At 49.4% G+C, this 14,694-nt stretch overlaps 2 protein-coding genes across 2 annotated transcripts in view; both read left to right on the plus strand.

The window, feature by feature from the left end:
- Positions 1–917: 917 nt before the first annotated feature.
- Positions 918–9,760, plus strand: zbtb4 (zinc finger and BTB domain containing 4; the record flags this gene model as incomplete). The annotated part of the gene is made up of 1 exon (XM_023982086.2): positions 918–9,760. A coding segment is annotated over one exon (5,541 nt), but the record flags the coding sequence as incomplete, so codon positions are not given.
- A 3,237-nt stretch (positions 9,761–12,997) lies between these two features.
- shbg (sex hormone-binding globulin) overlaps positions 12,998–14,694 on the plus strand; it is a 14,474-nt gene continuing 12,777 nt past the window's right edge. Inside the window, exon 1 of the mRNA XM_023982249.2 lies at positions 12,998–13,221. Within this exon, the coding sequence (XP_023838017.1) occupies positions 13,123–13,221 (99 nt within the window). The 5' untranslated portion in view covers positions 12,998–13,122. The remainder of the gene's footprint in view (positions 13,222–14,694) is intronic.

A 14,694-nucleotide genomic window follows, 5' to 3' on the forward strand; every position in this document is an offset into this window, starting at 1 on the left:
GATTAAATCTGAACGCCTTCCAATTAGGCGACGGGAATGTTGTGGTACAGCCGAGATGGATCCTTGGAATGCCTTTCCCGTCTCTGCGTGCTGAAATCTAAACCAGCATTGCCACACAGTCCACCCTCTAGCTCTCTTTCCCTCCTCTCGCCATTCCCTTTTTTAAATGTGTATTTATATTTATTATGGATCCCCATTAGCTGCTGCCAAGGCAGCATCTACTCTTCCTGAGGTCCAGCAAAATTAAGGCAGCTTATACGATTTTAAAATTAATAAAATCACATACAGTCACAGATTTCACAACACACCGTGTKCCCTCAGGCCCCTACTCCAMCACTACCACATATCTACAGTACAAAATCCATGTGTACTTGTGTCTGTGCCTATGTGTGTGTTGCTTCACCGTCCCTGCAGTTCCTAGTGTTTYTATCTGTTTTGTAAATCTAATTTTACTGYGGGCATCAGTTACTTGATGTGGAATAGAGTTCCATGTAGTCATGGCTCTATGTAGTACTGTGCGTCTCCCATAGTCTGTTCTGGACTTGGGGACTTTGAAGAGACCTCTTGTGGCATTKTTTGTGGGGTACGCATGGGTGTCCGAGCTGTTTGCTAAGTAGTTCAAACAGACAGCTCGGCGCATTCAACATTGTGTTTTGATGTTTTATTGCGTTTCTTATGCTACTTCTAGTATTTTTTTTTTAGCGTGGTGGAATATTTGAAGGAGAATGTAGTTTTTCTTCTGGTATTATACGTTAAAATGTAGAGGTTATCTACAGCGTTTTACAAAATGCCTGCAGGGATCCATTCTAGCTGTAACACTCATCTCTTGTTGTTTCTCAGGTTGTGAGGGCTGGTCATGGTTCCTCAGCCGGAGGTGTGCGACCCTGTCCACGCGAGCCTCTTCCTGCTGCGCCTGAACAAGCAGCACCTGGCCGCCGGGCCCGCCCTCTTCTGTGACGTCGACCTCGTCGCCGACAGCGACGCCAAGTTCACCGCCTGCAGCCAGTACTTCCGCCAGCTGCTGCTGTCGTCTTCCCCACCTCCTTCGGATCCAGTATTGGACACCCGCCATCAACCCCCTCTTCTGGGGGGCTGAGCGAGTCCTGGAGCTGCCTCACCTCCAGTCCAGAGTGCTGTCCAACCTGCTCAACTTCATCTATACCTCCCACGTCCCCCGCCGGCACTACAAGGGGAAAAGGCTTCTCTCAGAGGCGGGCCTYAGCCTCGGGGTGCCCTTCTTGACCCACCTGGTTAAAGAAGAGGAGAAGGAACCAGGGGAGATGAAGGGTAAAAGCAGGCAGGGCCGAGCAGGGGAGGCCATGATGGATGATGGGGCAGACGGCCCAGAGAACGCTAAGATCACCCTCAGCTTCCCTCTCAGTGCCGCCCTGCCCGCCGCCCTCACCATTCACAACCACCGCCCCTCCTCGGCCATGTCCCCCCCCCGCTGCCGACACTCCTCCTCGGGCTCCAAGGGGTCCAATGAGGGGTCGTCATGGAAACTGGCCACCACGGACAAACGGCGGCCGTTTAAACAGCCCCGACATGACAGCTCTCCGTCCTCTTCCTCCTCCTCCCATTCTTCTTCCTCTCCCATGGATCTTACCGCACTGGTCAAAAAGGACACCAAATCCCYCCCACCTCTTTTCAAAGCCGGTCTGGACTCCCAGTTCCACAGGTTCACCCCCAGGTCCTCCAATGGGCCTATAGGGGGTTACCCAGGGGAGGGTCACAGACTGACCAATGGCACAGCCTCCCCCTCAGACACTGCACAGATCCTGTTCAACCTGAGCGCCGTGGCCTATCAGAGCCAGGGGAGGCAGGGCACAGAGAGAAAGGAGAAAACAGGAAAACAAGGAGGGAGGGTGGGCAGCCCACAAGTTGGACCAAACCTCCACCCGCCCACCCTCCACCTTCCTCCTCCTCCTCTTCCTCACCCCTCTGAGTCTTTCCTCCCACCCCCTCTTCCTCCTCACTCCTCCTCCACCCCCCCAGATGGCCCCACGGCGGAGCTGATATGTGGGGTGTGCCACCGCCTCTTCAGCTCMGCCTCATCTCTCACGGCCCACATGCGGCTGCACCGTGGGGGCCGGGCCCTCAGCTGCCAGCACTGTGGCAAAGCCTTCATCCACAACAAGAGACTGCAGTCCCACGAGGCCTCCTGCAGGCACGCTCTGACCCCGGCCATCCCCTCTAGCCTCCCCCTTCTCYCCATCCAGCCAAAAGAGGAGCCCCTGGAGGAAGGGGAGGTTAGGGTGGAGGGTGGACAGATTCTGGGTGCAGGTGAGGAAGATATGAAGCCTGGCAAAGGGAAGAAAGGGCGAGGTCTCCTGGTTCGACACGAAGGCGACGTGTCCGAGCTGGTGGGGGACGAGGACCACTTCGTCAAGGTGGTGGACGGCCACGTCATCTACTTCTGCTCGGTGTGCGAGCGCTCCTACATGACCCTGTCCAGCCTCAAGCGCCACTCCAACGTGCACTCGTGGCGCCGCAAGTACCCCTGCCACTTCTGCGACAAGGTGTTCGCCCTGGCCGAGTACCGTACCAAGCACGAGGTGTGGCACACGGGCGAGCGACGCTACCAGTGCATCTTCTGCTGGGAGGCCTTCGCCACGTACTACAACCTGAAGACCCACCAGAAGGCTTTCCACGGCATCAGCCCGGGCCTCATCTCCAGCGAGAAGACGGCTAACGGCGGCTACAAGCAGAAGGTCAACGCGCTCAAGTTCTACCGCCTGCTCCCAATGCGTTCCCAGAAGAGACCCTACAAGACCTACAGTGACTCCCTGGCCAATGGCCTGCAGCTGCCCCCTTCTGACCCCTCTTCCGTCCCTCTGCCCCTGGACTGCAGCCTGCCCGACTCCCTGGACCCCGGTGACCTGCGCAGCCTCATCAGTGGCTCTCTACCCAAGGGTGTGAAGCCTGACCCTGAAGAGTTCCCTGCCGGCTTCCCCCTCACAGTAGCTCTAGAGCAGGGAGAGATCCGGCTCCCTTCCCTAACAGGCATGGCCCTAGGGAGAGTAGCTGACAGAGAGGCAGCGTCCGAGAAGGTAGGTAGTCGTGGCAGCAGCTCCAAGGTATCCGTTGGCAACCGAGGTAAAACTCCCAAGGTCGGCGGTAGCCCAGAGTTGGGTTTGTCCTCCGTGATCACGTACGGCCACCCCAAGCCGTCAGTCATAGTGCATGGCACAGCAGTGTCATCCGTCATTGTCCATAGCAACCAGGTCACCTCCGGGGGTGGGAAAAGCCCCCTGAGCAGTCCCTCCCCTGAACCTAGCAACAGCCAGACACTCCCCAAGAGCAGTGCAARGCCTGTTAAAAAGCATAGGGAAAGTACGGAGAGCCATAGGAAGAGAGCTAAATTAGTGGACAGTTCAGACGCCTCAGAGGAGTCGGAGAGGAGATCAGAGATGGGTAGGTCCCATCATAAGTCCAGCAAGAGTGACGGCTCCTCAGCCAAACAGTCGTCCACAGGGTCAGAGGGCAAAGGAGCCGGGCCGCTGTGTCAGATCACGGTGCGGATAGGCGAGGAGGCCATGGTCAAGCGCAGTATCTCCGAGACGGACCTCAAGAGGGACAGGAGCCCCCCTCCTTCCAAAGCCAAAAGGACATACTCCTCCCCACAGGAGACCAAGGAACCTCGCCACTCTCACCACCACCACCACCATCACCACAAACACCGCTCCCATCGCAGCTCGAGCATCGGAGCCGAGGGGGAGAGAGGAGGAGATGGGGAGAGCAGGAAGAAAAGTCCCATAGCCCCGGGCAAGATCAGAGAGTACTACTTCCGTCAGGAGGTGCGCAAGCAGGGGGAGAGTGAGGACGATGAGGACAACCTCTGGAGGCCCTACTATTCCTACAAACCCAAGAGGAAGGCCCCGCACGTCCACAAAGCAAAGAACTGGCAGGCCAAACTGCACTACAAACGCTCCCTCCGGCTTATGAAGAGGGCCGAGGGAATCGTGGACCATGTAAATAAGGAGGCAGAGGAGCAAGACGAGGAGGATGGAACGATGGATGAGGTGGAGGTGAAAGGTCACATAGAGCAAGAGAAGGGAGAGGTACTTGAATCCCTCAGTATTTCCCCTATACCTTCAAAAGACAAAGAGGGGGAGGAAGAAATCCAGGAGGCCCACCTTAAGACTATTGATCCTCCCCTGGCTTCTCCCCAAYCCCCTCTGGCTACCTCAGTCTCCCCTATGGACACAAAACGCCGGCCCTGGTCCGATGGGAGCGCGTCGGAGTGCGATACGTGTGGCCGCTGGTTCTCCAGCTCCAGGAAGCGGGATAAACATGAGCTCAGCCACCTGCTGGAGTTTGTGTGCCTCCTTTGTAGGGCTCCTTTCCCTTCCAGGGACCAGCTGGAGGATCACCAGAGAACTCGGCACCCCAAAGCCCCCGACCCCCTGTCCGTGCCACCCCAAGCGGGACCTCAGTCCAGAGATGAGGGCATGGAGAGGGAGACTAAGCTGGCAGAAGTAGACAGGGCGAGGGAGAGGGTTATACTAGGGAAGGGAAGTCCAAGTCGCCTAAGTAGGAGATCGTTGGCGAGACACACCTGTCCGCAGTGCCATAAGGTATGCAAGACATCCTCGGCGCTAAACCGCCACGTGAGGCGCCACGAGTTAAGCAGCTCCCCGGAGAGGGAAAGGGAGGAGACGCAGCCAGAGCCAAAAGCAGCAGCAGAGACTACAGTTAGCACTGCTAGCAAAGACCTAGACACCATGAATGGCCATGTTCCCGTTGTTCAGTCTATCCCAGCTATCAGCTACCCTGTCCCAGAACCACAGCATAGTAGCGAGGGCATAGAGGCACAGCAGTGTGCGAGCCAGCCTAGCAAAGTGAAAGCAGAGCACCGTATTCCAACACTGTGCAGCAGCCCTGAACTCAATGAACTCACAACTCCTGTTCCTGACAGAGCGCCCAGTCCACKGATTATTCAGCCCACTTCAGAGATCCCCATGGCCGATATCCCCAGTTCAAACAGGCCCACACCCTCTCCCTCCTCCTGCACCTCGGCCCTCCAGGGAGTGCTGGTCATGAGCAGTGGAGCTGAATGTCTGGACTACCGGACCCCCAGGAAGAGGAGTCTGGAGGGGCAGAGCCACAGGAGGACCAGCCCTGCACCTGTCACGGGACCACCCACCGCTTCTCCGAACATGCACCTGACCTCGCAGATGAGAATCAACCACACTGCTGCTCCTCCGTCCGTTGCTATGACAACAGTGCCCCTCCGAGGGGTCTGTGGCGTGAAGCGGGAGGAAGATAGTGTGGAGAAAGGACTGAGGCAGGGATGTGGGATTGGCCTCCTCCATCATGCTGGTTTTAAGGACTCACCAGTGGCCCAAGATGTCAGGGTTCCGCCCTTGTCCAGGAGCCCCAGTCCCAACCAAGCACAAGACCTGACCATGTCCTCAATCCTAGCCAGGGAGGTGGAGAGGGAAAGGCAGAGAGAATGGGAGAGGGATATGGAGAGAGAGCTGGAAAGGGGGAGGCAGAGAGAAAGGGAAAGGGATATGGACAGGGAGCTCGAAAGGAGGAAACAGAGGGAGAGGAATATGGACAGAGTGCTGGAAAGGGAGAGGCAGAGAGAAAGGGAGATGGAGAGGGCTCAGCAGACTAGGGGGGCATCTCACCCCCCACAGGAGCAACTCAGAGACAAGGAGGTGATCCTCCTGGTACCCAAAGAGGAGCCAATTAGTCCCGCACCGTCCCCTATACACACACCCATTCAAACCACTATTAACAACCCTCCCTTGCAGAGGCGGCCCACCATGTCCCCATGCCTCTCCCCCACTGCCATGGACCTGCTGATGCAGGCCAACCGCCAAGTTTCCCAGTCCATGTGTGGCACACGGGGCCCCGAGAGGCTTCAGTTGCCCACTGGGTCGGTCRGTGGCATCGACCGCCCCTCGGCCCACGCCCTACTGCTCCCACGGGTCCCCCCACCGTCCGAGGCAGAGCCTCAGGACCACTCCCCAGTGCCATCCAGAGACCCTCACAGAGGGGAAGTCACTGCCAGGGGATATCCCATGCAGGACTACCCCCTGCCCCTCATCGTCCAGAGCGGCTATTGCTCTGGCAAGAAGCAGGAGGACAACCTGCTCATGTCCTACCCAACTGGGCCTCTTGCCTTCGGGCCGTTGGGGAAGATGATGCCTACCGGGGACCTAGCCAAACTGCCCTTCTACCCCGACCCGTACCATCTGCTCTACGGGCCACAGCTGCTGGCCTACCCCTACAACCTGGCCTCCCTGCCCATGGCTCTGAACATGATGGCCCCTGGGGACGACAAGGTGGCGCCGCTGCCCTTCCTCCCTGCCCTCTTCAACTACGCTGCAGCAGCTGGTCCCTACACTGGCATGGTGCCACACCACCTAATGGCCAACCCCAGCCTCTACAACAGCGGTGGCGGCAGCAGCAAAAAACAGCGGGACAGCAGCAACGGCAAGCCGTAGAAGTTGTAAAGAGAAGTGACACTTTTATTGTATTTTAAAAGTGGATGACCAGGCCTGTGGTTGAAGAAGGGGTGGAATCATCTCCTTTGGTTACTGAGTACACTTGCACAGTCCCCGGCCTCTCTTTTGTAAAGTAGCAATCAGAGCCTAAGCGTTGAATCGGCAGAGAGGATGATGGGAAGAGGATGAGTGAGGAAAGAAAGGACACATTCATCATTACAGACGGATATCCCCCTCTCCTTTCCTCTGGCTTCTGTTCTCATGTCTTTCTGTCGTACTAGTTCTACACTAGCGCTTGGTTAATTGTCTTCTCCGACTCGTTATGATAATATCTATAATAATAATAATAATAACAGCTAACAGGGTGTGAAAATGTTTCACTCTGCTTCCCTTTATAGTGACTGCATAATACTGATCACGAATACACCTCTCTAGGGGGACGCTTTTTAGGGAAGGAAAGGGATCAGCTTGAAATGACATCAAATGAGTGTGTGGCGTGCGATCGCTTATGTGACCGTGTGCTCCAGGTGTTTGTGGGAGCTGTAAMGTGACCTGCATGTAGGAGTTATGCAGTTGTGCACGCTGGGGTTGGCTTCTGTTCGTTTGGCGTGTCTGAATGCGAGTGGCTGTACGGCTGCGGTCTGCCATCTGCGTGCTGATCATTCCATGGGGGTTCAAAGGTGTCAGCAGCATTCCAACACTAGAATAGCCCTTTTATAGGTCTGTGCGTAGTTCAGTAGAAGGAGTTCTTCTATTTCCAGGTCCCGAAGTAGCAATGCTAGCTAACCGTATGGATGGAGTAGAGTCTGTACTTGAGACAATGGCAGATCTTCTGGGCTTATGTTACTATAGTGGCTAGATGAGTCTGCTTAGGGGTTTCATGTTAGCTTTTACCTTGCGCTAAACAGCTGCAAAAAGTTCCTATAAAAGGGGGGAGACTTGACAAGTCTTGTAGCTGATTTGTAAATGTACTTTAGCTGTAGCTGACCACTGGGCGAGAAACACGGGTTAGTGTAGACCACGCACTTCCTGTTCTCCTTGTACTCATCTCATTTCTTCCAAGGATTGAAAAACAAATAAGAATAGGTCGGTCTTTTAATGTTCGGTGGCCCTTTTCCTCCCCCTGATGCCTCCTGGTGTCCAACAAAGACACAGTCCGTTTACTAGGCCGGGTTGAAGAGAGGGGGAGTGGGGAAGGGAAAACAGAGCGATGGAATCAGGGCAGGGCAATTCCTGTGATATCTGGAAAGAGCGAGCGAGGGAGATTTTAAAAGAGAACCACAGAGGCCAGGCGCACCTAGGTCAGTACCCTCGACGGAGCTTCCGGGTCAAATCAAAATGACCCCTCCCCTCTTACTGAAAGGGCATAGAAAAGGACGACGGAAATCGAGTCGGATGGCGCCACAGTGGCTCCCAATTGTGTAAAACAGCTTTTTCGTGTCCCAATAGCTCCTCTCTTCTTCTGGGGCAGAGAAAGGTGACGTCGTTGTAGGGCCGGGCGTAGCAGCATCCGTTGTGCGGCTCGGAGTTTCCCAGATGTCGTGTGGGACTTTTTCTGTAATGTCTTTCTCTGTACGTTACATTTGTTTGTTTTGTTTGACTTTTATATCACCTTTTGCTAGCGAGACAGAAGTGGCTTCAGCAAATKAAAGAGGTTTCGAGTACACTTATGAATATGAATGTTGTCTTAGTCAAGAGGTTAAGTGCATAAAGTTAGACGGGTTTCAGTTTTTCCGACTTGAAACATAGCGTGTGGAGAGCCGTTATGAAGTCTGGTATGCATATTTACAGTAGTCCTAGGAACATGTCAAGAAACTTAGATTCTGTATCCACAAAAGCATGAGCAACACTCGCTTCCTAACAGTTTGTATTATTCTCGATATCCAAAATCTCTCACGTTTTCCTTCCCATGGCTCCTCATCCTCTGTCGTYCCCCCCCMCCCCMCTMYCTCAGCTCMCCATCTCTGTTTTGTTTTGTATTTGTTCTGCAGTATAACCCCCTAAAAACAGAGCAGCTGCCACATTTATTTCTCACAATCCGTATGGGAGCTGTCCAATTATCCCCTTTCCTCCCCAAACACGCATACTTTACACAGCCTCTTTTTGGAGTGTGTATGGTGTGTGTGTGTGTGTGTGTGACGAAACCGCTGCACTGTTCGTTTCGGGCAGGAGGACGGAAACACTGAGTAACCAACTGCAGGGGCTCACGGCCTCGACTTGGTTGTGGTTACAAGCCTTTTGTGTGTATTTCTSTGTGTGTGTGTGTGTGTCTCTCTATGCGTGTGTCTGTATGTAGCACAGGAGGTTGGTGGCACCTTAATTGGGGAGGACAGGCTCGTGGAAACGGCTTGTGCGGAATAAATGGAATGGTATCAAATAGATGGAGCACGTGGGTTCCATGTGTTTAAAGCCATGCCARTAGCTCCTTTCCAGCTGTTATGAGCCGTCCTGCCCTCAGCAGTCTCCACTGGTATGTGTGTCTGTATGGGGGGGAAAAAGGAAAACCGAAACGCATCTGCCTCTTAGCAGTATATCCCTCGAGGTACTGTATATGGACAGCCTGTGTTTTTTTTTGTGTGTTTTTTTTCAGTGGTTTTCTACCCAGATCCCGCCCCCGTTCCTACCCAGCTGTAAAGACTCACCATACTGTACCCATCGAGGCCATTYCACTAGATAGACATGTTTTTGTGTTTCGTTAAAAAAATACATTTCTTCTAACATATTTTTGCCATCATGGTGATCAATCACTGACCCAAACGTCTGCAAATAGACACAGAGTGAATTCTGGTGACGATATACATATTCACATTTATGTTGAGTAAGTTCAAATGAATTGTGCCTCCGCTTCAGTATATTTAAACGTAGCTGTATTCAAATGGTTTGGATCTTCCAGATTTCAGACAAGGTGCCTTTTTTATGGCTTAAGAAATGGAAATGATACATGGGTGGATTTATCAAAATGGCAAATAACCGGGAGAAAAGTTGTGGCTTAATGTGCTATGAAGCTGGTCATAGTTCTAGGGGTGTGGCTAAACTGTTTGGTATTGTGTATGTTTAGGTAAATACTGTGCCATAGTTTTTAGAGTCCACAAATACGTTATCGTTTTGTTTCTTCTTCTTCAAATATATGAAATGTTTTAATGTTGCCTGATAACTTTGTCTGGATTTGATACAAAGGCTTGTAGCCACAGCTCTCCCAAAGTCCCTTGTTTGTTTCTTTAACACTTTCCTCTTGTTCACCTCTTTCCCGCTCTTTCTCCTCGCTACAATCAAACAAATAAAGTATTAACCTGATGACCCAACAGGAAGTCTCATGTCTGATTTGAATATCTGCTCTGAGACAAAACAATAGGCGCTGTTATTTTTTTCAATAATTGTGTAACTTGTTCCTCTACAAGAAATAAAAAGATCTGTAAGGTGAAGTTTTGGTTGGTTATACATGTGATTGTTGAAGCATGTATATTACATAATAGCTGGTGTTGTACTACCCCCACCAAGCAATACAGCTGTTACACTTGTAGGGGGGGTGTTAATTTATGCATAATAAATCAACATATGCACAGTGTTGGAAAAAGTACCGAATTKTCATACTTGAGTAAAAGTAAAGATACCTTAATAGAAAATGACTCAAGTGAATATCACCCAGTAAAATACTACTTGAGTAAAAGACAAAGTATTTGGTTTTAAATATACTTAAGTATCAAAAATAAATGTAATTGCAAAATTATACTTAAGTATCAAAAGTACAAGTATAAATAATTGAATATTGTTTATATTAAGCAAACCAGACGGCCCAATTTTCTTGTTTTTATTTATTTATTGATAGCTAGGGGCACACTCCAACATGCAGACATCATTTACAAATGAAGCATTTGTGTTTAGTGAGTTCTCCAGATCAGAGGCAGTAGGGATGACCAGGGATGTTGTCAAAAATATTTCATTGGTCAAGTGAAGATACCCCAAAAAAGTACTTTACACCACTGCATATGCATGACTTCTCCCCCTAGTCAGGGCTGCCCAACCCTCTTCCTGGACATCTACTGTCCTGTGGGTTTTCAGTCCAACCCTCTTCCTGGAGATATACTGTCCTGTGGGTTTTCAGTCCAACCCTCTTCCTGGAGATATACTTGTACTGTGGGTTTCAGTCCAACCTCTTCCTGGAGATGTACTGTCCTGTGGGTTTTCAGTCCAACCCTCTTCCTGGAGATGTTACTGTGCTGTGGGTTTTCAGCCCAACCCTCTTCCTGGAGATGTTACTGCCTGTGGGTTTTCAGTCCAACCCTCTTCCTGGAAATCTACTGTCTGTAGGTTTCAGTCCAACCCTCTTCCTGGAGATTACTGTCCTGTAGGTTTTCAGTCCAACCCTCTTCCTGGAGATCTACTGTCCTGTGGGTTTTCAGTCCAACCCTAACACACCTGATTCTACTAATTAGCTGCTCAAGACCACTAGCTGAATCAACAACTAGCTGAATCAGATATGCTAAATTAGGGTTGGACTGAAAACCTACAGGACCGTAGATCTCCAGAAAAGGGTTGGACTAAAAACCTACAGACAGTAGATCTCCAGGAAGAGGGTTGGACTGAAAACCTACAGGACAGTAGATCTCCAGGAAGAGGGTTGGACTGAAAACCTAAGGACAGTAGATCTCCAGAAGAGGGTTGGACTGAAACCTACAGACAGTAGATCTCCAGGAGAGGGGTGACTGAAAATCTCCAGGAAGCGAGTTGGACAGCCCTGCCCTACAAGCTCATCATAATTATGCATAGTTTTCCACCAGAGGGAGATATTGGGTTAAATCCACGAAAGGAAAGGGTTTCTAGGAGGTGGTTAATGAAAGTTTTGCTTGAGGCAGAAGTGAATTTCCAGTAACATCTTGTTTGAATCCTCTCTGACGAGTGACACTCGGTGGCACAAAGGAACTGCTCAATATTCTATCCCTGTCGTGTAAAACCCTTGGACTCTTCTCTAGTGAACTATGGAATCCAGGTTGTCTGTCTGGTTACAGGACATAAGCTGACTGGCGCAAAATGTTAATCAGGGCATTTGATTTGCACTGCAGGAGTAAACAGTGCTGATCTGGAAGTGGTCTCAACCGCTAATCACTAAAGAAACTTCAATCAATCAAATGTATTTTATAAAGCCCTTTTTACATCAGCAGTTGTCACAAAGTGTATACAGCAGAACCCAGTATAAAACCCCAAAGGTATAAAGCCCAAAAACTACCTAGAAAGGCAGGGACCTAGGAAGAAACCTAGGGTGGCCAGTCTTCTTTTGGCCGGTGGAGATTATAAGGCCAGATCGTTCTTCAAAACGTTCAACATTCATAGATGACCAGCGAGTCAACAGTTCAACACCTCAGGAATGTCAGTTGGCTTTTCATAGCCGAGCATTCAGAGGGTGAGACAGCAGGTCCGGGACAGAGAGGAGTTGAAACAGCAGGTCGGGACAGAGAGAGTTGAAACAGCAGGTCCGGGACAGAGAGAGTTGAACACAGAGTCCGGGACGAGAGAGTTGAAACAGCAGATCCGGGCAGAGAGAGTTGAAACAGCAGGTCCGGGAGAGAGAGAGTTGAAACAGCAGGTCCGGGAGAGAGGAGAGTTGAACCAGCAGGTCCGGGAGAGAGAGAGTTGAAACAGCAGGTCCGGGAGAGAGAGAGTTGAACCAGCAGGTCCGGGAGAGAGAAAGTTGAAACAGCAAGGTATCACATAAATGTACAGTTAATAACAATGTATTTTTTTGAGTATTAAAGAAATCCTCTCAGATTTGGTGAAAACTTGGGTGGTAATGTCAGAGCAAGATGTCAGGACACAGTGTGACGTAAAACCAATAAGATCAAATATTTTGACACTTTTGTCCAGTGATAGCTTTCCTGTTGTTGCAGGGTGTAAAGGGAGGGGCACTCTGTACCGTTCCTAAAAGCACAGTGCAGCCTCAGATAACCATACAGGAATGCTGCCATTCCAACACGCCAAAGCTAAGGCATACACACTTAGTCACTGCTCTCCCAGCAAATAGTCACAGTCTCAGTTGAGCTGGTAAACAACCATCGGTCGACTAAGGTCACTCACCCAGCATACACTGCTGTCTGTTTCTCCATCGCTAGAGAGATAGTGGTGGAGCACATCGGCCAGAGGGGACTCATCAGTTGCGATCTCATCAGTTGATAAAAATMATGCCTGGATCTCTTGTACTGTATTCTCTTAATAGTCACTGTTAATCACTTTAGTCTACATATTGACAAGTTGGTCTTGGGTAGCCTATGAGTGCAGAAATATTTTGTCCTGCATTCTGTTGGCTTGCCCTGTTACTGTTACTATTGCCCTCTTCCCYTCACTTTTATTGCTCTCGCTTTCTTTTGCCTCCTCGACCTCTATTTCTCCTTTTCTGCATTGCACTTTCCCTCCCTCTCTCTCTCCCAAACAGTTTGACACAAACAAGCAACAACTTTCCAGGAAATCAATAGCCGCTGACGATGTCGACATGTTTGCCCTCTGGTCTCTGGCGGGCTCACGTAGCTCTGGCTCACTCCAAAACAGGCGTCAGAGTATCAAAGTAGACCATTAGCCCCACCACTAGTACCTCAGGGCTAGTTCAGAGTGAGTGGACCAACCGCTGTGAGGTTCTGGACACTGGTAAGCCTACTGAGGGTCAGGGGTCTGAAGAATGGGCTCGTTAAAGACCATGTCAGGTGGACTGCTGCTGGGTTTATGTCTCACCTTGCTGGGATGGGGAGCTGAGGGACAAAGGAACGGACGCCCCAAGGTACGTCAAAATTCTCTCACTTTTTGAAAATGTACAGGTTTAATATGTAACCAACGTGTTTTTCTCATGAAATAGATTTTTCGTGGTTCATTTAGTGGTTAGAGTGTTGGGCCAGTAACCGAAAGGTTGCTAGATCAAATCCCCGAGCTGACAAGGTAAAAATCTGTCGTTCTGCCCCTGAACAAGGCAGTTGTTCCCCGGTAGGCCGTCATTGTAAATAAGAATATGTTCTTAACTGACTTGCCTAGTTAAATAAAGGTTAAATAAAAAATGTAAATGATCATTGGATTGGCCCAAGGGAAAATATACAATATTGGTCGTATTATTGCCTTAATCTTTCAAGGACAGACTATGTAAACATCTGACCAAGATTACCTTGACAGTAACACAGAGAACTTGAATTGCGCAGTGAAAGAGAGGGGACTTTGCTCAGTAGTCTGTGGGCGGAAAACAGTATGTCAGGTCACCCTATGTCTATTCCACTGATTTGAGCTCACCCACATTTTGCTGTATCACTTTACTAACATATTTATGACTCATTGTACAAAGGAAAATACCATATGTTCAAATGTCTATTTCTCCGTACATTTGGCATCATGTTCAATAGATGCACAAGCATAAGGGTGTCGATGTGCTGTGCATATTCCCTGCCTGTAAGAAGACAACATTGAAACGTAGCGGTGTGTATGTGAATGAATGAGCAGTATATTGAGCATACTGTAACATGTGTTGTACTGTACATACTGTAACATGTGTTGTAGTGTACATACTGTAACATGTGTTGTACTGTACATACTGTAACATTGGTGTTGTACTGTATATATTGTAACATGTGTTGTATTGTACATCCTGTAACGTGTTGTATTGTACATACTGTAACATGTGTTGTATTGTACATACTGTAGCATGTGTTGTACTGTATATACTGTAACATGTGTTGTATTGTACATACTGTAACATGTGTTGTAATGTATGTACTTAACATTAGTACGTTAACATGTGTTGTATTTTACATATGCTTAACATTGGTGTTGTACTGTATATTACTGTAACATTGTGGTTGTTTACTGTATATACTGTAACATTTGTTGTATATGTACATTACTGTAAAATGTGTTGTATTGTACATAATGTAACATGTGTTGTACTGTAACTACTGTAACATGTGTTGTACTGTACATACTGTAAAATTGGTGTTGTACTGTACATACTGTAACATTGTGTTTGTACATGTACATACTGTAACATGTGTTGTACTGTACATACTGTAACATGTTGTTGTACATGTAACATACTGTAACATGTTGTTGTACTGTTACATACTGTAACATGTGTTGTACTGTACATTCTGTAACATGTGTTGTATTGTACATACTGTAACATGTGTTTGTATCTGTACATACTGTAACATTGGTGTTTAGTACTGTACATACTGTAACATGTGTTGTTGTGTACATACTGTAACATGTGTTG

Source organism: Salvelinus sp. IW2-2015, linkage group LG37 (assembly GCF_002910315.2).
Source record: "Salvelinus sp. IW2-2015 linkage group LG37, ASM291031v2, whole genome shotgun sequence".
Lineage (NCBI taxonomy): Eukaryota > Metazoa > Chordata > Actinopteri > Salmoniformes > Salmonidae > Salvelinus > Salvelinus sp. IW2-2015.